The sequence below is a fragment of the Polypterus senegalus genome, chromosome 1, assembly GCF_016835505.1.
Source record: "Polypterus senegalus isolate Bchr_013 chromosome 1, ASM1683550v1, whole genome shotgun sequence".
Classification (NCBI taxonomy): domain Eukaryota; kingdom Metazoa; phylum Chordata; class Cladistia; order Polypteriformes; family Polypteridae; genus Polypterus; species Polypterus senegalus.
In genome coordinates, this window is record NC_053154.1 from 130,328,119 (window position 1) to 130,352,291 (window position 24,173).

The window sequence follows — 24,173 nt, forward strand, 5'->3', positions numbered from 1 at the left end:
ATGCACTTGAGACTGTGCTGTGAGACACAGCAAACCTTCTGGCAATGGCACGTATTGATGTGCCATCCTGGAGAAGTTGGACTACCTGTGCAACCTCTGTAGGGTCCAGGTATCACCTCGTGCTACCAGTAGTGACACTGACCATAGCCAAATGCAAAACTAGTGAACAAACAGTCAGAAAAGATGAGAAAGGAAAAATGCCAGTGGCCTCCACCTGTTAAACCATTCCTGTTTTGGGGGTCGTCTCATTGTTGCCCCTCTAGTGCACCTGTTGTTAATTTCATGAACACCAAAGCAGCTGAAACTGATTAACAACCCCCTCTGCTACTTAACTGACCAGGACAATATCCCAGATGTTTGATGCTATACTCTAATTAAAAATTGTTCCTTTAATTTATTTGAGCAGTTTATTTTCAACATTTCACCTTACCTTTCCTTCTGTAGTGTTTTGTCGTTGTGGTGTCATAAGAACATTGTATGTAGTAAATTGACAGTTTTCTGTCTGCCAAAACAATTACAACTACACAGATTCACTCATTTGAACTCCACGGTTGCGAGAAGATACACTGACCCTCATGCACAACCACGCACGCCTCGATTTTTGAGACAATTATTTTCTTAACAGCATAATGAGAAAGATTTAAAATATGATTGAGATTAATCAGTTAATTAAACAAGGTAGGTTCCCTTGATGTAAATGAAGGGGATACAGAATGCATTGAACACTTACTTCTCATTGTGACTTAAAAAGTAACTTAAAAAAATCGCTCTTCAAAGTTATTACATAACATTCTATTATGCTCTAGCCTAAATTAACACTTCATAATTAAACTGTAATAATTGCTAACGTTTACATACATGCGATTTTCAATGTCATTTCTACAAAAGTTAAGTCTACTGTACAGTACCTATCACAAAAAAATACGCAAATATATTGCCCTTTAAAGCCTTCCAATTTCGCTATTATCTGTGTTTAACGTTCTCTGTTGATTTTTTTCATTTATTACATTTTTACTTTAAAATTGTCTTGCCGGCGGAAAACGGATTTTTTACGTTTCCGGGAGTCACCGATGTTGTTCTTCCGTCTGAGTGGCAAGTGGGCTCTTGGAGAGACACGTTGTGGGTGCGTGGCGTAAGCACGTTTAGCGCGTTTTTGACGTCATTGTTGCACTGTTCGAGAACAGGAGAGGGGAGGGGAACAATACTCACGAGTACAGAGGTCGCATTGGAAACAGGCATTTGGGGACGTCGCCTTGTATTCAGTTTGGCAAACGTCAGTGTGCTGCTTTGATTTATTCGCTGAAGGGGCTAATTAAGTAATACCGTCTTTCTGCGACTGGCAAGTGGGATATTTTCGGCTTTGTCTTCTGTTAACGTCGCTAACGACACCAAATCACAAGCTAGCGCGGTTCGATGGTTTATCCTGCCAGCGATGAGCCGCCCGTCCTCCACCGGACCCAGTGCGAGCAAAACGTGCAGTAAGCAGCAGCCGCATGCTCCTTCACCTGCAGCTCCGGCAACGATATCGGTTGGCCCGGGATCTTCTAGCATTCCGACTGCGGCTGCTATTATTTCGGGGCCGGGATCCCCGCAACACGAACTCACCTCCCTTTTTGAATGCCCAGTCTGTTTCGACTATGTGCTGCCGCCGATCCTGCAGTGCCACGCGGGACATCTTGTGTGCAATCAATGTCGCCAGAAGCTAACGTGCTGCCCAACTTGCAGGGGTGCTCTGACCCCCAGCATACGGAACCTGGCCATGGAGAAGGTGGCGTCTACCGTGCTTTTTCCGTGCAAGGTGGGTTCAAACGAGAAATTACCAAATGAATCACGTTTGCTTTGTTGTACAGTATGTCATCTGCCTTTGAAGTTTGAGGGAGAAGGATCGGTCTTATTTCAAGATGATTTAAGATTTGTAAATTGATTTGATATCCTCTATCCTCGTACAAATCATATATTTAAAACAGTTCCATGTACAGTATACTTTGATCACACCAAGAGTTGCATAATATATAATGGAGACATTATACAGTAAAACCAGTGAAACGTTATACACATTAGTATTGAGACAAAAAAGCGGTCGATTCTCCCATAGTTTGTACCACCGTAAATACCCTCAAGAACTTTAAAATGAGACATTGTTTTGTAAAAATCCAAATTTTCTCCTGGGGACAAATAAAGTTCAAACTACGTTAGTTAGTTAATAATGTTCTGTGTGCATGTCTTATACCATGAAGGCTGTTGGCTGATCGACTGGGACAGTTGTGTCTGTAAAGCTGGAAGAATTGACCACCCTTTAATTGGTCCAAACCCCTTCACTGAGATAGTGATATCCGGCAATGATAGTGGAGTTTATTACATGGCCTTCCAAGATCAACATTATTTTGGATATCAAAAATATATTAAACAATGGTGCAGTTTCAATCTGTATAAAAATGTGAAAATTTCAAATCATTTTCAGTCCAACGCAAAGCCCATTTTAGGAAGATAAGTCACCCGTTTCAGATATGCTTCTTTGTTAACTTTAGTTAAGGTTAACCCCGATTTACTTAATGAGAAACACCACTTTTATAACACATTTCTAATTTTTGTAGACCATAGCAGTATTTAATTTTTTTTTTTTTTTTGAATCTTGTCAGGTCACAAATATTGACAGCCCAGAGCCTATAGCTTTCTTCATTGACAAGTTTTGCATTGGGGAAATCAGTTAATGCGAGTAGTTATAATCTACCTGCTTTAAACAGAAAACCAGAAAGGCCACTGCAAATGGTATTACCTGCTTCAAACGTCCACTCTTTGAAAAGGGTGAGAGCATCTGATTATTTGCATCTTTACAGGAGATGCAGATTGCTGAGTACATGAAATGTTAGACTTGCTCCACAGAATTGGTCATTACCTTTAGAAAAATGTATTCTAAAAATGTAACTTTGATTTGCAAATTAATCACTGAGGTTGGATGTAATGCGCTATGTTGCAATGTGTCTTTTTATTTTAGACACAATAATGAACCTATGTGCAGGTGCCTAAAACCAGTATGTCTAAAATGAGTGTTCTGTCACATAAACATCCTGTGTTTTGGACTCTTAGCAGTATTTGCTTTCCTTGAAGATGAGAGAAGCAAAGTTTACCCATAGATGATCCAAGTTAGCCTGAAAGCAATCTTAGATGCTATATTTGGGTGTAGAACTTTTAAGGTTTAAGAATAAAGCTGGGTGAATAGTTATCTTGTTGTCTAACTTCAGCTATGGGTCCCACAATTACATTCAGATAGGATCTACAGAATAAGAAGGAGTTTCCTGGTTGCATAACTTTTAAAGGGAATTAAAGTATGCTTAGGACCTGTGTGGGCACAGAAGGAACATTTGTTGGTTTTGTCAGCAGCAGTGTTAAGATGATTTACAAAATAAAGGCTGTCATCTCATTTTTGTTCAGCTAGGGTAGTTAACCATTATCTCCATGTGAAGTATGAGACGCCTAAACTTTTAGGGCAGGCTACATACTATTACATGATGAGTGCAGTATCAACAGTTCAATCACTTTGTTAAAAAAAAAAAAAAAAAGCTAGCAATACTTTTAAAAATGATGACTAGTAAAACTTTTTTCCAGTACTTTCATTCTCGTTGTCATGGTCATGCCCCAATTGAAAAAAAACTTATTAATGAACATTTGTGTTGAAATTTGGCTGAAAAAGACAGATTATTAAAAAAAAAAATCATTATTTCATTTTCATCCTTTACAATTGACAATAGCCATGGGCACTGATGACGTCTACATTCACTTTTAAAAGGAAACCCTGCAGATATATTTAGGGTTTATGTAGGTAAGTGTGCATTTTAAACATGTTGAACAGAGATGTAAATTTAGACTTTTCCTGTGGTGTCACAGTTTCAGAAATGGGAAATAGTTTTAATCCAGTCTTTTCAAGTTGTAAGTACAAAACGAGTGAGATGATGGTTGGGATCCCAGCCAGAAGAGGCAACAGGATAAGATTTTCAAAACGTGAGTGAATAATTGCAGAAAGAACAGAACAGTAAATGAGTTGTCTCTATTAGGGCAATTTTTATACTCTTTGGCTGCTAGTTCCAAATAAACAACATCTTGTAGTGTTAAGTTGTTTTTTCATGTTGTGGGAGCAGAAGTGAAGTCAGGATTCTCCTCCACAGGGGAAGATAGGTTAGAGACTGCGCATCACACTTAAGCTTCCCCATGTGTCTCCCTAAACAAGACCCCATAATTCACACACCCGATTCGCAAGTTTGATAATGTTCAAGTTAATGGAGTAAAAGACAAGTCGCAGTATATGTCAGCAAAATGTGTTGAACAAAAATTAAATTGCAGTTAAATGATTGTTTAGGCCCGTATATCAGTATTTGGTAAATGTATTTGTGGCAGCAGTTTTTTATTGTTGCAGACAGTATTTTTCATCCATCCATTGTCTAACCCGCTGAATCCGAACACAGGGTCACGGGGGTCTGCTGGAGCCAATCCCAGCCAACACAGGGCACAAGGCAGGAACCAATCCTGGGTAGGAACCCACCGCAGGACAAACACACCCACACACCAAGCACACACTAGGGCCAATTTAGAATCGCCAATCCACCTAACCAGCATGTCTTTGGACTGTGGGAGGAAACCGGAGCGCCCGGAGGAAACCCACGCAGACACGGGGAGAACATGCAAACTCCACGCAGGGAGGACCCGGGAAGTAAACCCAGGTCTCCTAACTGCGAGGCAGCAGCGCTACCACTGCGCCACCGTGCCGCCCCAGTATTTTTCAGTTTTCCTCTAATAATTAATATTATTGAGATTGTTTGACCCAAAGTAAGTTATTCAGTATATCTTGATATGTTCTAAACAGATCTTAAAGATTGACTGGATGATATATATATATATTTTTTTTTTTTGGTTCTTTATTTCACCTTCTACAATTTCTCGTATTAGGAATTTGTTAGTTTTCGCAAACCCCTTGGGGTCAGAGCACAGGGTCAGCCATTATACAGCGCCCCTGGAGCAATTGAAGGTTAAGGGCGTTGCTCATGGGCCTAGCAGAGTAGGATCTCTTTTGGCAGTGAAAGGGATTCAGACCGATAATCTTCGGGATACCAGCACAGATCCTTAGCCTCAGAGCCACCACTTCGTATGTGAAATGCTATGAAATATTGCAAAAGGAAACTTTTTTTTTTTTTTAATTTGACAATTTCATGAATAGCTTTGCCTGAAAGAAATTGCTCAAATACCGTGTTTTTTCCAGCTGTGTTTGTTATTTATCTCCTCCACTTATTTAAGTTTCAATTTTACGCATTGTGTTCAACACTTTGCTTGCTTTACTGGAATCTGTGTCTGCCAGTCTGTTGTAGGTGCCAGGGAGGAAGGACAGGCATCCTGGCCAGAGTAAAGGATGTATTCATACCTGCCCAGAAGGCCATAATGCATGGACTGGATGAATTCACTTTATCTGGAGTAGTTCATTCGACAGTTTAACAGTTGCCAGTGTTCCCCAGGGTTCAATCCGATTAAGACACCTGCAGATTGGCATAGGAGTTGAAAACACAGCCTTGTCAAGGTCTTTGGTTACCCCAGAGGGCGCTGCTAGGTGAGGACTGCTCAGGTTTTTGCATGACCTGGGAGTGCTCCAGACAACTTGGGCATGACACCGGAAACAATTCCCTGCTCGAATTTTAAAGAAAGCCCGCCACCTCACTTAATCAGTTTTGAGAAGCAGAGGGCAACACTCTTGGAATTGGAAGGAGAGAATTTGTATTTGTGTGTTGTGGCTGATGTTCTTGTAAAGGAGGTGTTGGAGGTGAATAAAAACCTTTTATTTGAACCTGAATTGTGTTTGGGCATTATTGTGTCTGTGGTTTGGGGCTAAATGGTACCCACTTGTGGTTACAAAGTACAGTAATCCCTCCTCGATCGCGGGGTTTGCGTTCCAGAACCCCTTGCGAAAGTTGAAAATCCGCGAAGTAGAAACCATATGTTTGTATGGTTATTTTTATATATTTTAAGCCCTTATAAACTCTCCCACAATGTTTATAAATATTCCCCGCACAGATATACAGCATAAACCCTTTGTATTCTCTTAGATATTAGGTAAGATTCATTGAAATTATGTATGTAAACACACTATTTATTTACAGTAAAACCTAAATATTATTTTAAAGATATCGAGTGTCTCCGATATTACATAAGTTACAGCCATTATGATAGACAGGCCACCAGCAATAAATACGTACAATGCAAGAAAAATTGTATACAGTAAATGTGTGTGTACAGTGACACTAAACGTACGTACATGTACTAAATACTGTAAGCAGAAAATTAAATATGGCTAATAACCAACAATGACATAATGACTTGTCCAATAACGATAAGTTTAGTTTTACTGCACAACAAAGGAGAGCGTTACAGCCCTTCTAAAGGAGCCTCTTCAGGCGACTGTGTAGCACTGCCGTTGTTCTTCTTCCTTCAGTCTTCAATCCAAATCCCTAAAGCAGATTCCATCCGGACTACTGCCTTATTACATCCACTTACAACTCGTTTTGCACCCTGGTTAAAAGGACACTGCGGCCGTAGATCTTATATTCCTTTCCTACTTTTTAAATAAAAAGAATCATAGCCTCATTGATGCCGTAATGGCGTCCTACAGTGGTGTAGCTTTTCCATTCCTTCAGCATATCCAAAACGTTTACCTTTTCGGCAATAATTAACAACTTCCGTTGGCGCTTGGGCACGGCCCCTGAAGCAGGAGCAGATCGTTTTGGAGCCATAATGAAGGGCTTGACTATGCACAAAGATAAACACAAAAGAGCACAAAAGTTAACTCTTTGCACAGCAAAACACGTTGATGCTGAATGAGCGAGATGAGACTTCCTGGTTAACGCCGCGGAATCGAATTCGGCGCTCCGTCGCTGAGCCATTCAGCACACAGAAACTTAACTGCGTGCTCTGATTGGTTAGCTTCTCAGCCATCCGCCAATAGTGTCCCTTGTATGAAATCAACTGGGCAAACCAACTGAGGAAGCATGTACCAGAAGTAAAAAGACCCATTGTCCGCAGAACCCGCAAAGCAGCGAAAAATCCACGTTATATATTTAGATATGCTTACATATAAAATCCGCGATAGAGTGAAGCCGCGAAAGTCGAAGCGCGATATAGCGAGGGATTACTGTATACATTGTTCTTTCGCTTCCTCTCTCTGTTTTTGAATGGGCTATTATTTACATATGATTTTTGAAAAAGTCTATTGTTTCCAAATTATGGAATTCCATATACTTGCCTTTCTTATCTGTAACAGTCAATATGATGTGTGCAGGTAATTATAACATTCTGCAGCACAATAAGCACTGCATTTGTAGTCGGGCAACTCGTGTTTTGCAACTGCTGTTCTTAACAGTTTCTTGAATCCTCATTCTCTATGGAATATACAGATACTTTACAGGGTTGGCACCAGAGAATAATCTGAAAGGGGTGCTTGAAATTTTGAAGAAAGCAGTAATATTTCAGTGAATACCAAGCCATTTCAAGCAAAATTTTACTTTCACATTAAATCACAATTAATAGTGAAGTAATACCTTTCTATTAAAGTTTGGCTTTATAAAAATCACACAGATTTTCATTTCATTGATATTCTATTATCTTATTACTAATCATTGCCCAAAAAGGTGATATTTTTGTATATCTGACTTCCAATAATTTTAACCGATGTAAAGATCACCATGATGTGGTGTTCATAAATGTTAATGCAAAATTAATGTGTGATACTCTAAATATTATAGTATATTGGCAACTGAGCCAATGTGCATCTTTGTATTAAAAAAAAGGCTACAGCCTTTATCCCCACTTGTAGCATTTTAGTACTGAGTGGAGACGGAGTGAATTATTCGTTAGTGTAGTTATCTGATCACTTACAAAGTATGAGTATTTTTAGTGCACAAGTTAAGTTTGTTTTGCAATATGGTAATTCGCTGCAGCTGTTGTCTCCTTCAACCAGCAACTTTTCTACTTATATGGAATGCAACAGCACTGTGACCGTTCTCTGAAACCTGGCTGGATGGCCTCTTCATAAGTATTGACCTGTTTTATCTCTAGATGTTAATACTGCTTGAACTGTCTTCTCAAGTGAAACCAAACCATGTACCAACAGCAGAACTAATCCTACCAGTTTTCAGCGCTGCTTCTTCTGACAACATACAGGAGAAAGTAGGGTGAAATGACACCTTTTATTGGCTAACTAAATAGATCACAAATGCAAGCTTTCAAGGCGGCTAAGGTCCCTTCAAGGTGTAACAAAGAAACTGAAAAATACTCTTGCTTATATTGGGACAGAAAAGTGATTTTTTTCTTTCATCTTAACAACCTTTTTGTACATATTTTAGCAAAATTAATAAACCTTAGATGAACTAACCCTGAAAGAAGAGAACAATGAACTAAAATGTAGAGATAAGATAACCATCACTAGAGAAAGTACTGTAAGGTTTTTTTTTTTGAAGTGCATTGTCTGTAAGATAGGCCACTGATATAGTCAGCTGATCAGTCAATCTGTTAGTCCACATATCTGCTCATAAAACTCTTTGTCTCTATTCAGACCATTTTGTAGAGTGTTGAATTTAAGCATAAATTTGTATTCCCATTCTCTCCACTGCTGTTGGGTCTTGAAATTACCCAGAAGCACAGTGACCCTCAGATCCTTTATGCTGTGGCCATTACTGTTAAAGTGTGCTGCTACCAGAAGATCAGTAGTGTTCTGATTGATATGAAATCTAGTATGTGAGTTCATTTGCTGGAGCAGTGTCTGACCAGTTTCTCCTACATACAGTCCAGTGTTGGGGCACCTTATACACATGATTAGGTAGGCCACATTAGCAGATTTGCATGTGAACAGACCCTTTGTTTTATGCTCCTTCTGGCAATGTGGTATAACAACCTGATCTGTCGTGTAGATATGTGCACAGGTGCCACACCAGTTCTGTAGGCAGGGAGATGTGCCACTTGCTGCTGAGCCACACAGAGTTTCAGACAATCAGTTGTTTGAGGTTTCCATAGATGTGCTTAGAAAAGACACTGGAAATTTTGAGTTTTAGAAGTGTTAACTATTATGAAATTGGTTTTTGCATACTGATTTTTCTTAAATATCAAATCAAAATTTTGATATATTTTCCCAGCCCTAATTGTAATCCAGTTGAAACTTTCAATTTTGTTTAATTTTATGCAAGACCTGTACTGTATTCTTGAGTCTTCTTTATGTTGTTACTCCTTGCATTTTGTAAGTTGTACAGTACTGTATATGGTTTGCTCCAAGCATGAGGTTTCACATTTAGACCAGAAAATTCCTGTTGTATTTTATTTAACCACAAAACATTTTCACATGCATTACTTAATGCTATCTGTGTGGCACTGTTTTTCTGTTGTAGTGTTTCTACCATTCACAATCCACTTTTTCATGGACTTGTCTTGGTATCATTTCAGATGTTACTGTAAATTAAAAGTGGGGGTAAGTTATTATATTTAAACTAAATATAGTAGGTGACCCCAGGTTGTTAGGAGATTTGAGTCATTGACATCAGCTGAGGTGGGCAAGGCTCAAAAAAGTTATATCTCAGAAAACTGATTTATGGCAAGAGATACCTGTGTGCTAGATTTCAAGTCTTTATCTTGGGGAAAAAAAAAAAACAAAGCTGTGCATGAAGAGCAAACAAATTCTGTTTTTACATAAAGATAATTCATAAAGACAACAAAATTCCTTTTTGCTGTTGTGCCTAGTAAAGTACATTCCACAACATACATTCTCCTGTGCATTCCAAAAAATAATGTTTTAGTATAATAATAAATAAAACATAAATGTTATATAGCTGTACTTTAATACTGGCTTAAGTGGTAGTATCTGGCAAGGTTCAGAAGTTTCAGAAGTGAAGCATTTGCTCCCATGAGACAGCTTATTAACCATAGTGCCATCTCTCTGGCTTTCTCATGGTAGCTGCTTTGTTTGAAGGTGTTGCCTGAATGGGGTCATGTTTGTGTACACTTTAAATTTTGTGATTGTGGAGTGAGCTATACTGACTTGAAAAATGACACATAAATGTAGAAGAATAAAAGAAAGTATGGAAATTCAGAGTTGTGACCATTTATGAGGAAACAGATGTCTCCTCCTCTTCCTCCATTTCCTACCAGATTCCCTTTTTCTTTCACTCACATTAAATGGGATTATAAAATATACTAGTTGTGCTACCATCTAAGACAGGCTGAAACTTATCAGTGTCGACCTCCATGTTAACAATTGCAGTGCATCATGCAATGCATATAAATCTCTGTTATATGCCATTCAAAATGGATTCAGTAAAAGCAGCGTTAATATTTTTAATGGGAATCTATTGGAACAACAAAGGCAATGCATTTTATTGCTAAAATTGTTAGTTATTCAAAAAGATGGCACATCACAAAAATGTAGGGAATGGATGAACACACAGACTGCTGCACAGAAACTTGACCTTTTATTGAGATGGATTATGAATTCTGAGAAGGAACGTCAGTGATTCTATTATGCAAATGCATTTTTTTTAAATTAACAACATCACTATGCCTGGAAATCCTGCAAATGCATGTGAAGCACATATCAAGTTTTCCTATTTAAGTATGCAAAAGATTATTCTAGTTCATCAGATATGACATTTTCTCTTTTAATGTATAGTGCTTTAAAAAGGTCTTCAGGCACCAATACTCCTAAAGAATAAAATATTCTACAGGGATATTTTGTTCTCCATAATAGTCATTTCAAAACATTGAAACTCAAAATTATTTTCACATTACATTACATTGTGTATTACAAATTTTTTTTTTAAAATAAATGTTGTCTGTGAAAATATTTAATCTTTATGGGAGCTTTGAGAGACCAGAGCTGTAGAAATCATGTTGGATTGTGATTTTACTACCACATAATTTGCTACCTGCCATATTTTGTATCACAAATGCACAGAACATTCACACATGCCTACTGTAAGTGTACTCCATGCTTTGCAGTACTGCTCAATCTTCTTTGTGAATGAAAAAATAATTTACAGAGTATATGGTACATGCATATGTAATGTCATTGCCCAGTTGGTGTTCCAGCTGGATTTACATTTTGCATGCATTTATTTAATTAAAAGGAAAAAAAACTCACAGTATTTTAATTTGGGGGGGTACATTAGCTGACCGTAATGAGAATATTATGAAAATACTTTGTTGTTCTGTTTTAATTCATTGAACATTGCATTTTCAAAGCTGGATGAAGTTGTAGCGGTCAGAAGCCGCTAAGATTCACACCGTCGTGAGAGACAGTGATTTATTTATTTTATATGAGGATTACCAGGGACAACCCTAGCCTTGGCACAACACACACACACACACTACAGAGACAAAGAAAACGCACTGGGAACTTAAATGATAAAAAAGTATAATGAAATTAAATTAACTAAATGAAAACAATAATACCACCTCTGATCCCTTCAGCGATATTACAATTAACAGATAAACACGACAAACACGCAGTAAAGTCCATGTATGAAATGATCAGCGGTGAAGTTATGTCCAGTGATTTGTATGAAGCGAGGGAAATGGAAAAACACAGTCCTACCGGTAATTGCTGAAGTATGATGACCGATGAATGGTTCAGGAGCGCTCCTTCTTCCGTGAAAGCCAATGAATCCAGACAACGTCCTCAGTAACAGTAAACAGGTAGACAAATGATTCCAGACCCCAACAAACAATACAATCCAGGACACGAAGATGTAAAGCAGGAAAACGACAGGCAGTTCAACAGATAGTACAAGCACCAAACAAACAAGAAGAAAACTCCCCTTCTCTTCGACCCCTGCCTTCCTTTTAAACCCCTCTGGCCACCTTTGCCCCCAACAGCCCCTGCAAGCACTGCTACAAAGTATGTGATGCTCCTTGCTGTGTAGCGCAGATTGGGGAGTGACGAACAGTCCCCCGAGTACAGAATGCTGATCCCTTACATTACAGGCTGTGTGGGTATTAGACATATTGATAGGAGATAGGAATAGGCAGAGAGAGATAAAGGACTGTGAGTAGAATTTTATGTCAGGGATGCATGGCAATGCATGTGTTAGCACTGCTTCTTACAGCTCAGGTCAGTCAAGCCTGATTACTGATAGCCTTAGTAAATCTATACTTCACTTGAATAGCATTGTAAAGTTAGCTAAATGGTCACAACAAGCAACACACCATCCCTCAATCAAAGCAAATTACAGAACAACTGAGAAAGTTCCTAAAAATATAAATCAGTAAAGGGTTATAAAGCAGTCTCTCAAACTGTCAGACTCCAGTGAACAACCACGTAAGCTAACATCTCTAAATGTAGAAAACTTGGAACGGTGGTAAATCTGTCCAGATGCAGCCACCCTTGCAAAATTACTTAAAAAGATGCATAGAAAAATGCATCAGGGTAAGTCATAGAAGAACCCAGGTGAACATCTAAGGAACTGTAGGATATTCTCATCTTAGTTAATGTCAGCATTTCTTGATTGTACCATTACAGAGAGTGACAATAGGCAAAAATGGTATCTATGTGAAAGTTGCAAGGCCAGCGCTACTGGTAAACAAGAGGAACATACAGTAAAGGCAAACATTTGCCAAAAAACACCTTGATTACTCCAGCTACTTTTGCAGTAACGTTCTGTGGACTGATGGTTGGTGAACTATTTTCCGTCAATAAATCAAATGATAATTTAAAGACTATGTATTGTGTTAACTCTGGTTGTCTTTTGTATTATACTAAATTTGTTTGGATATTAGTAAACTTTTAAGATTAAGCAAAAATTGAGGTAATCAGGAAGGGGCAAATACTTTTTCACACCACTGTGTTGGACTTATAAGATGAATTACAGTAATGCATATCGTTTGAACAGGCTACTAAGTCCTTTCAGAAGACCTGAATGTTACTCAATCAATAGTAAGCTAAGTTGTTAGCAAATGTAGGTAATTCAGTACTGTTGCTGCTTTCCCTAGTTGTGGGCATACTGCAGAGATCACAGCAAGAGCGCAGTGCTACTGAAGAAGAATCCTAGGGCAACATTTATAGGTCTGCAGAAATCTGTTAAATTCACCAAAGTCTCCATTCTTATCTTTGGTATAAGTAAAACACTGAAGATATGTTCTTTGTAAAAGGGCATCATGAAGAAACCACTTCTCTCCAAATAAAACATTGCTGCACATCCCAGGTTTGCAAAAAAAAAAAAACCACCTGAATGCTCTGCAGCAGTACACACCAACAAGAAATCCTCATTCCAAAAATAAATTAAAAAGTGTGGTCTGGAATGGCTTTGTCAGAGTCCAAACCTCACCCCAAGTGAGATGTTGCGGCATAACATAAAAAGACGGCTGTTCAAGCAAGCAATCCAAGAGACATAAATTAACTATAATTGATTTTTAAAGCTGTTTTAGTTCACTGCACAGTGGTTAGGAGGAACTTCAGACCATTCCAAGTCTGATCACCAGCTACAGGAAATATTTGGTGAAAGTTGTTGCTGCTAACATTTGTTCAATCAGTTACTAAATATAAGAGTTTTTGTATACTCTCTCAATCCTGATTTTGAATTTTACAATGCTGTGCTCAGAATTTACAAGAAAAATTTACAGTTGCGTTATTAGTTGAAGCAGGTTGTGTTTGTTTATAATTGTGGCTTAATTCAAGATCAAACCACATTTGTATGAGTAATCAAAGCGGTAATCCAGGTAATTCCAAAGGGTTTACAAACATTTTTATATTGAGCACTTTATTTTGGGGTGCCAATACTAATTGTAATATTAAAACACAGACCATGTCTGCCAATACAGCATATTAAATTGTTATCAGGATGTTAGGGTAACAGCCATGCCATTTTTTATTTGCCATATTCAAACAGTGCTTTAGAAGTCAAGCAAAATTACACCTTTTATTAGCTAGCTAAAAAGATTACAATATTCAAGCTTTCATGCTAACTCAGGCCCCTTCTTCCAGATACCACCAGATTCCCCACATGCACTAAAATAGCAGGGTTGGGGAAGGAAAATGTCCAAGGGAGAATCCTAGGGTAATCATAGCAAGGCCTCCCCGGGAACAGCATCCAGATGCAATAGTCCTAACCTGGAGAGGCTGGAATTGGAACCGGGTAGTGGACCAAAGGTGACTAAAAGGCCCATTCAGGCTGATTACCCATTGAAGCCCAGCCGGGTCCAAGGATATATCTCTCTAGTATGCACCATAACTCACTTGCATGTGGAGGTGAAGCCAGTAACAGAAAAGGGACCAAAGATGAACTACAACCCCATTCAGGCAGGTCATCCATTGGAGCCCAAACGGGGAGACAACACCTCTTTCATAAACACATCACAAAAAGGGAAATGACAATTCCGGCTGAAGTATACACACCAAGGGCTACACAGCCAGCTGTTTATGGAAAGCAACGGGGTCCTGCTCCTTTTAACACCAACCCCAACACAAAGACTAAACTTAACCAGGAAACATCAGAAACAACAAAAAAAAATGTGAACCTAAACTTAAAAATGTTGCAAAAATAGGCCCTACTCCCCCTACTAATCCCCCAGTCGATCCTAACCATAACTTGGTAGAAAATAGACACTAAGCTCAAACTTTAGAGTAACAAGAGGAAGTCGACATATTTGGTTCCCCAGTCCGATAAAAAAAAAACAGACAAACAGGACACATTAATACTTTCCGAAAAAATATAGGCTGGTTCCAGAAAAAATGCACCTCCTATTGGGTGATTCCAATCTAAGATTCTGGAACATAGGTATAATCAAGTTCTGAAGAAGGGGCCTGAGTTTCTGCGAAACTTGTATATTGTAATCTTTTTAGTTAACCAATGAAAGGTGTCATTTTGCTAAACTTCTCATTACATCCATAATGGCTAACATGTTACAACACCCTAGTACTACAAACAGTTCTTTAGCATTTTTCATTATGAAATATTCAAGTACATGAGGATAAACACATGCAAAAGAAGTCAAAATGATGTATTCATTTAAAGTCAAGAATAATCCCAGCAATAGCTTCAAAAATTAATTTTAGCTTGAGTAGCTTCTGGCAGAACTTTAATTACCAAGACAGTACAAGTAAAACATGTATTCAAACGCAAGGTGTTCTAAGTGTTTTTGGAAATGCTAATGCACACAATAAATATATATATATACACTCACCTAAAGGATTATTAGGAACACCTGTTCAATTTCTCATTAATGCAATTATCTAATCAACCAATCACATGGCAGTTGCTTCAATGCATTTAGGGGTGTGGTCCTGGTCAAGACAATCTCCTGAACTCCAAACTGAATGTCAGAATGGGAAAGAAAGGTGATTTAAGCAATTTTGAGCGTGGCATGGTTGTTGGTGCCAGACGGGCCGGTCTGAGTATTTCACAATCTGCTCAGTTACTGGGATTTTCACGCACAACCATTTCTAGGGTTTACAAAGAATGGTGTGAAAAGGGAAAAACATCCAGTATGCGGCAGTCCTGTGGGCGAAAATGCCTGGTTGATGCTAGAGGTCAGAGGAGAATGGGCCGACTGATTCAAGCTGATAGAAGAGCAACTTTGACTGAAATAACCACTCGTTACAACCGAGGTATGCAGCAAAGCATTTGTGAAGCCACAACACGCACAACCTTGAGGCGGATGGGCTACATCAGCAGAAGACCCCATCGGGTACCACTCATCTCTACTACAAATAGGAAAAAGAGGCTACAATTTCCATGAGCTCACCAAAATTGGACAGCTGAAGACTGGAAAAATGTTGCCTGGTCTGATGAGTCTCGATTTCTATTGAGACATTCAAATGGTAGAGTCAGAATTTGGCGTAAACAGAATGAAAACATGGATCCATCATGCCTTGTTACCACTGTGCAGGCTGGTGGTGGTGGTGTAATGGTGTGGGGGATGTTTTCTTGGCACACTTTAGGCCCCTTAGTGCCAATTGGGCATCATTTAAATGCCACGGGCTACCTGAGCATTGTTTCTGACCATGTCCATCCCTTCATGACCACCATGTACCCATCCTCTGATGGCTACTTCCAGCAGGATAATGCACCATGTCACAAAGCTCGAATCATTTCAAATTGGTTTCTTGAACATGACAATGAGTTCACTGTACTAAAATGGCCCCCACAGTCACCAGATCTCAACCCAATAGAGCATCTTTGGGATGTGGTGGAATGGGAGCTTCGTGCCCTGGATGTGCATCCCACAAATCTCCATCAACTGCAAGATGCTATCCTATCAATATGGGCCAACATTTCAAAAGAATGCTTCCAGCACTTTGTTGAATCAATGCCACGTTGAATTAAGGCAGTTCTGAAGGCGAAAGGGGGTCAAACACCGTATTAGTATGGTGTTCCTAATAATCCTTTAGGTGAGTATATATATATATATATATATATATATATATATATATATATATATATATATATATATATATAAATATATCTAGTTAACTTACACCGATCAGCTTTAAAATTCACATCTTTTAGGGATGTGAATGAAAACTCAAACATTTCAGGGAAGAAAAAACAGATCAACTATTTCCCCAAATCTTTACAGAGAAAATAGTGTTACAGTTAGCATTGACGTGCAAGTTAACAAAGAATATAGAAGAATCAAGTACTATAATGAAGCGACCTCTGAAGACCCAGGTAAAACTGATTGTGGAACCCTTCTTCACCAGTCGTCCTCGTTTCATGTCCTTCAGTGACGCACACAAGGAGAACTTCTTAATACAATATGTTTTCCCACATTGACACTTTTTATAACACAGGCATGGAAGCAACTCTATAAAGCTGCAAGCAAACAAAGGAGACAGAAAGCGTACTTTAGTAAGATTAAGATACAGGAGTGTATAATATGGATACAATGAGAAAAAAGTGTGTCAGGCTGGTGGTGTGTAGAGTGGTATCTTGTTTGCTACTTTAGTTTTGGAAAGAAAAATTGTGAGGTTTTTAAGTATTGCATTTAAACCCAAATGCTTGAGCTCTTAGAATTTTTTCTCTGTTTGTACTAGAGCCATGTCAGAGGTCATGGCTCTCCAACTGTAAGCATCTAGGAGCTTCTGAGTGCTTTTCAAGTTGTTTCAATACTTTAGCTGTCTTTTTTATTAATTGGATTGTACACTTTTATATTCTAGTGACTTAATGTGACCACAGTCAGGACTCCTGCAGTGTTTTTTCCATGTATTGACATCACTGCTGTTTTAAATGCCTTTTAGCAGTGTGCAAGAGAGTCGCTTCATTTCAGAGTATGCTTTGCAGTAGGAGTGGGTGATAAACCAGTGGACCCAGTATGCCAGATTCAGTTGTCCTTGTATTGCTGTGGTTAAAAAACTTTGTAAGCTAAAATCTAGTACAAACAGTTGTGTACCCATTTAAATGTAAAACAAACAATACATGTAAGTTTGTGTGTGCAAAAGAAAACAAGAAATGTGAACTGTGTGTAACATGCCTACCTCTAAAAGAGTATTACCCTAAGTGATGTGCACTTCACCCTGAGTGGTTAGTTGAAGCAAACAGGAAGAAAGGAGAGTAAGAAAACTTGGTCTTGTGCTGTGTTTGCTTGCTAGCAGTGGCATGAGTGAGAGAGCAAGAAGCTGTACTTCTGTCAGTTCAAGAGAGTCCAAATACGTTTTAAGAGATTGTGTGTTTTTCATTTCCATATTAAATAAGCAGATCTTGCACTCGAGGACTATGTAATTATTTTGACTCCTTCCATGCAGCAGATATTCCTGATTCACAGCACAGTCCACATGACCTTTCAGCATTTATAAGAATGTATCAAGAGTTTTTGCATGCGATGCCAATAACCAGTGAAATCTCATAATACTTAATACCATCGCAAAAACAGAAATCCCTTTCACTGGCTTTTTAATTAAACGTAACTTGCATTATTCAAGTGGACAATCTTGTGCGTTTTTTGTAACAGAATATAAAATAAATAGTAATAGTAACAGCAAATTTAAGTTAGTGGTATAGCAATCAAGTAGTTAACATTTAAATATCAAATTATAATGCAAGATTTTAATATAAAGTGTGATAGACATGAGAATCTTTCCAGTGTAACAACAAGATGGTGGTGTTAATATTGTGGGGAGGTTACAACATAGGATTTATAAAGAATTAACATCATCATGGACTACTGGATTTTTTAATATGCGCTGTAAAAGGCGCTATATATCACCCGACCCGGCACAGACTTACACAGAGGCATGTGTAAAACAAACAGGCTTTTATTTTTCTCTTCAGCCGTGGGGCACGTCTTCCCCGTGTCCCACAGGCCCAACACAGTTACAGAAGCATTAAATACAGCACAAACAACCCTTCCTGGCACCACCACTCCTCCCAGGCAACCTCGTCCTCTTCCTCCCGATTCTGGCCTTGAATGAAGGGAGGCTGGCCCGTTTTATAGCCCACCCAGAAGTGTTCCAGGTGTTTGACCAGCTGGCCCTGATTGCACCTCCGGGTGGGGCTGATAACTCGTCCAACCGGGTTGTTGGCTCTCGGCAGCACCCCCTAGCGGTCACCCCATCTCTTAACCAGGCTGTGGAGGACTCCATGTCCCATAGAGCCACGTGGGAGACGGGGAAACGAATAACGGCCGGGGAGGCTGCCACCAAGCGTCCCAGGGGAGGTATTGAGCTGTCCATGGTGGCTCCCCCGGAACATATGCAGCAGGGGCGTCCCGGTCGGGCATGGGACCCGGCTGTCCGTCACAGTGCATATTCTGGTTTCATCTCTGACATCTTCCCCAAATATAATTAAACACTGCTTAAAATCAATAAAAAATGAAACGTTATTATATCATCTTATTGTTGAATTCTAAAACTAATTCAGGATTTTCATTTAAACAAACTCTTTAAAGCATTTTTTTTTTTTTGATAACATACTTTTAGTCTGGTTTGTCAGATAATACCTGTTTAAGGTTTGTAACATTTGCTATTGTAAGATTTATATTTGTATTATTAGCTGTTAAAAAAATTTACTAAGGAGTAATATTTAATAATTGAGTCAAATTGATTCAAATTTCAGGAGTCGCAACCTCCTGGTGCTTTAATCGTTCCGTTTGTTACATTTTCCCCAATTTCAAGGCTTCCTGTGTGAAATCATACTTGCCAGTTTTACAATAATCCTTTGTTCAAAAACTGTTGTAAAAAGCCTTTGTTGTTTTTGTTTTCAGAGTATCTTTCATGAGTGATTAGATGTTATTGTCTAGAATGTGTACATATCCTGAATTAGAAAATGTACTCTATTGGCATTTCTTGTATTCAGTTAACTGTAACTGAGAGATTTCATTACATTCACCAGCGTATCATTCGGATATATGACATGCATTCACTATGTTTGTGACATGTTAGGAGTTATACCAATGAACATTAGTTTGCCTTCAAAAGCCAATGATAGACGCAATACTTATTGTATTTATGGAGACATGTGCTATGCGCTTTGAAGCAGTGAAACACTAAATATATTTTATTTTGATATTAACAAATGGAACAGTTAAATTCATCGGCTGTACAGACAAAAAAAGACTTATGTTTTCAGCATTTTAGTATCAACTTGGTACCAAAAAATCTTGTAATATCCCTAATCCCCAGTCTTTGACATTATAAATTATGGACTACATGAAAAGTATGCAAAATCACCTGTAGGAAGACACAGAAGTACCTTCCTTTGTCATTCATGAAAACACATGCAGAATCCCCTGTATTTAGGAGGAAAAACTCTTGTTATGTAAATTTTTTTAAGCTCATTGATTAGCTGTACTGTCCTGGATAGATAAACTTAATGTTTCAGGAATATCAGAGCCCCAAGGAAATTAAATCAGCCAAAATGATTATTAGTATATTTCATTCCACTTTCTAAAACGTGCTCAGTATTAGATAAATCTGTCCATCCATTTTTTAAACCTGCTTATTCCATGCAGCATTACCAAGTGCCAGAATCCACACTAAAGTAGTCTCGGGCATATCGCACTCACTTGCACAGTTAAGTTGTAGCCTTCGTTTATATAACCTAAGTTGTAGGCAGTCGGCGTCACACTCCCATGAAGCCAGTAATGTGACAAAGTCAAACCTGTGTGAATTTGACTTTAGTCATAGGAGTGGGCTCTGTGTGCATGACAGCTGATAACCAATAAATGCCCATCCAGAAACACAGTGGATATAACACATCAGCGAAGAGTAAGCAACGTCCAGTGCACGCAGTAGGTAAATGTGACATGACCAACGATTTCAGTCATTTAAATGGACATGCTCTGGTGAAGCAATCAGCAACTGCAATTAGCAAATCTGACATAAACCAAGATGTGTAATGCAACATTGGTTTTAGCTTCACTCATACCAGGTCAGTTTAGACTAGCCTTTTAACCCACCATAGGCGTTTTCATGAACTGGAGTGAAAACCTCACACAGGCATAGGAAGGATGTGAAAATCCACAGATAGTGACATGGCAGTAAATCAAACCCAGTTCTCAGGAGGTGTAACGCTACAGAGAAAAACATTCTTAATGTCAAATTATTTATTTATTTACTTGCAGCTTTGATGCCAAAAGTTTACCCTTATTTATTTGTACTAATTTGATTTTATCTTAGAATAATAATATATTCCTTGATAGTATACTGCATATGATATAGAAAGATTAGCTGTGCCAAAAACTGTTAACAGTACTTTTCAGCAGAAGTTGAAAAATGAAACTACCTGTTCTCAATTTAGTCCTGTATTGAAAGCATAAGTAGAATTAAACATTCTACAGAATATCCCTTTTAGCTTCATAGCTAGCAGTTGTGCAAAAGTTCTGAAGCACAGAAATAACAATGAACAAACAAATATGTAACAATCTATGGTTGTGGTTGTAAAGGAACTGTAGTCAGAATATGAGTGGAATGTTCAGCTCGAGCACATCCTTGCTTTTGTGTCCAAAACAGCCACAGCCCTTTAATGGTCCCGAATCCAGTGAAAAATGTTTGGTAGCCTTTCTGAGCAATGCATAAATCTTATAAAGAGCACAGTTTTAGCCTTGGTCAAATGTTAAATCAAAGCAACATAATGGAAGCATTATGTGTACCAAGCAGTTTTAAGTTCTTTTAAACTATATAATGTGAAATTATCTCAGTGGTATGAGAAAGAGACAATGATCTGTGCAGTTATCAATCTAAAGAATTACAGATTTTATAATGCATATTTTTATTTTTTTTTTTTTTTCTGAAATGTTTATTTTTGTTTCGCCATCCCCTTTAATGCAGCCAGGTGATCTAGAGATGGCACTTTCTATTCACACAGTGATTTTATACAAACACAGATCTACAAATGCAGTCTACAGTCAACAAGCCAGAATAATGAAATTGGGCCTTGAATTTTGCCAAGTCATAATGTTGTATTGCGCATTTGAATACTAAAATAAACATTAAATGGTGTTCATACCTATCCCAGTAGCAATTTCTAAATATATTTTCAATTTGAAACAAAGGTTAATTAATGTTCAAAACAGAAAGTGTATACATTCTCCTACTAAAACGTGGTCAGACCTGTGCCTTTTGACCTCTAAATGGAGACTAAATTTCAGTAGATCGTGTGTTATGGACAGATTGCTTTTGATTATTTCCTAATTCGTGAATACTGGTAGTTTATTGCTTCATGAGTGCTAAAGGGTGTAAAGCATGAGATTCCAGCTATAGATAACCATAAAATGAACAAGTGATTGGCTTTATGTGTGCATAGCACACCCACATGGTAAACTACTTGCGGCTGGAGGCTCTCTAAATCTGCGCAGATAATGAAAATATAAGGATGTGTGCCACACCCTACATCATGTTTGTCTGAATGTCACACAATGTACGTGAATGGGCACGTAAAGAAGAAAAATACTTCCTAAAAACAAACAAACAAATTCTAGATTTTCTTACCTGGTCCTGTTGCTGGGGAAGCATATGAAATTTGAATGGGTTGCAAGTAGAAATACATTCATTTATTCACTCCTTAAGTTTGACAGGTGAATGATTTTATTTATTATGGCCATTCAATGTGAAGATGTGTCCATTCTGTAATTGGAACATGTACATTGTGCATATACAATACTGAACATAGTCTTTTTTTTTTTTTTAAAGCAGACTTGTGACATATTGCACCAATTTAGCTTCATTTAATTTTTCTTTTCAATGAATTATTTTCCTCAGCTTTCTTGTAGCTTTAGCAGAGAGCCCTCTCTTGTTTAATAGTAAGGTAATGATGAATCATGCAACAATAAGAACATGGTCCTCATTGTGTCATTGAGACCTTCTGCCCATGTCACTTGTGCCGCCGCCTTGTGCTGCTTGTAGTTCAATAATGAGTTAACTGTCTCTCAGTCTGATAAAGTCTGTTCTTTTTCTGCCTGCAGTATGCCTCTACAGGATGCTCCCTGACGTTACATCACACAGAAAAACCAGAGCACGAGGACATCTGCGAGTTCCGACCTTATGCTTGCCCATGCCCAGGTGCGTCCTGCAAGTGGCAGGGATCCCTGGAAGCTGTGATGCCTCATCTAATGCATGCTCACAAGAGTATCACCACCTTGCAGGGAGAAGACATCGTCTTTCTGGCCACAGATATCAATCTGCCAGGAGCTGTCGACTGGGTCATGATGCAGTCTTGCTTTGGTCATCATTTCATGCTGGTGCTGGAAAAACAAGAGAAGTATGAAGGTCATCAGCAGTTCTTTGCCATTGTCCTGTTAATTGGGACTCGGAAACAAGCAGAAAACTTTGCCTACCGCCTGGAGCTAAATGGCAACAGGCGACGTCTGACTTGGGAAGCAACACCCCGATCCATTCATGATGGAGTATCCGCTGCAATCATGAACAGTGACTGCCTAGTCTTTGACACAGCTATTGCGCACCTTTTTGCTGATAATGGAAACCTGGGAATCAATGTGACCATATCAACATGTTGTCCATAACAGGGCCTGGGGATAGTTTTTATTTTTAAGCTTTATTGTTTCCCGCCATTTCATTATTCTGTGTTGTCTGTTGTCATCGTGTTGGTAAGCAAAGCAGAAAGACTGCATATCTTTTTAAAACAGTCTTATTGTTACTATTTAAATTTGTTGCCATAGTAAATCTAGTTTTTTAATATGCATTTTAATGAAAGAGTTATTTAATTTTCTATGCAAAGACAGACAATTTAAGACAAGCCTCTAATGGCTGTATTTTCTATCCCCATTTTGATTTTTCAAACAAAAATTAAAGCTCTTTTTTTGGTCAGGCTTTACAAAGCATATTGGGGGGGAATTGAAAGCTGTTTCTGGAATTGAGTTAGGTGTGGCAGAAAAGTAATGAGACTGATTTTTTATTTACTAAAGTTTTTATTTTTTTTCAAACATCAATGTTATCCCCTTCAAAGTAGTTTCCTTGGGCAGCTACACACCGATGGAGACGTTGTTCCCACTGTTGGTAGCAGCGCTGGAAGTCTTCAACCGGTATGGTCTTCAGCATGTCCGTTACACTCTTTTGGATGTTTTCTAAAGTCCCAAAATGACTTCCTTTGAGGACATTTTTCAGTTTAGGAAAAAGGTGTGTGAATAAGGGGGCTGGGGAACCACAGGAATGCCTTTTGAGGTCAGAAATTCTGTTATGGAGAGGGCAGTTTTTCGGCACCATTTTGGCACAGACCTTTCGCATGTGCAAATGTTCAGTCAAAATTTGATGAACGGTAAATCTGTTCAAATTTAATTGTTCACTCAACATTCTTAATGTTAAACAACGGTCTGATCTCACGAGAGTGTTCACACGTTCGATGTTTTCATTGGTTTTCGAAGTTGAAGTCCTTCCTGAACGGTGTTCATCTTCAACGTGTTTTCTGCCTTCCAAAAATGATTTGTGCCAGCGAAAAACTTGAGCTCGGTATAAAGAATGTTCCCCATAGGCCTGTTTTAACTTTTCAAACGTCACACTTGCCGTTTAATGGCACAACGTTGCTCCAAATTACACTGTTCCATTTTGCGTGACGCATAACCAAAAACACAACTTCGCTAATAGTAGTCACAAAAATCACGTAGTTAACGGAAGGAGTTGAAACTCGCACTGAGCTATGGGAGGGTACTGATACACGTGCTCTATCAAGGACAACAGCGCAGCGTTGCCAGATCGCTTGCAGTGTTGCCAG

The 24,173-nt window shown here is 38.6% G+C and overlaps 1 protein-coding gene across 1 annotated transcript; it reads left to right on the forward strand.

Annotated features, from left to right (window-relative positions):
- The first annotated feature begins 1,175 nt into the window (after nucleotides 1-1,175).
- Nucleotides 1,176-23,397, forward strand: LOC120532095 (E3 ubiquitin-protein ligase SIAH2). Its single transcript, XM_039758000.1, has 2 exons — nucleotides 1,176-1,798; nucleotides 22,411-23,397. The coding sequence occupies exons 1-2, from the start codon at nucleotides 1,433-1,435 to the stop codon at nucleotides 22,966-22,968; spliced, it is 924 nt and encodes a 307-aa protein (XP_039613934.1). The 5' UTR covers nucleotides 1,176-1,432; the 3' UTR covers nucleotides 22,969-23,397.
- The last annotated feature ends 776 nt before the right edge of the window (nucleotides 23,398-24,173 follow it).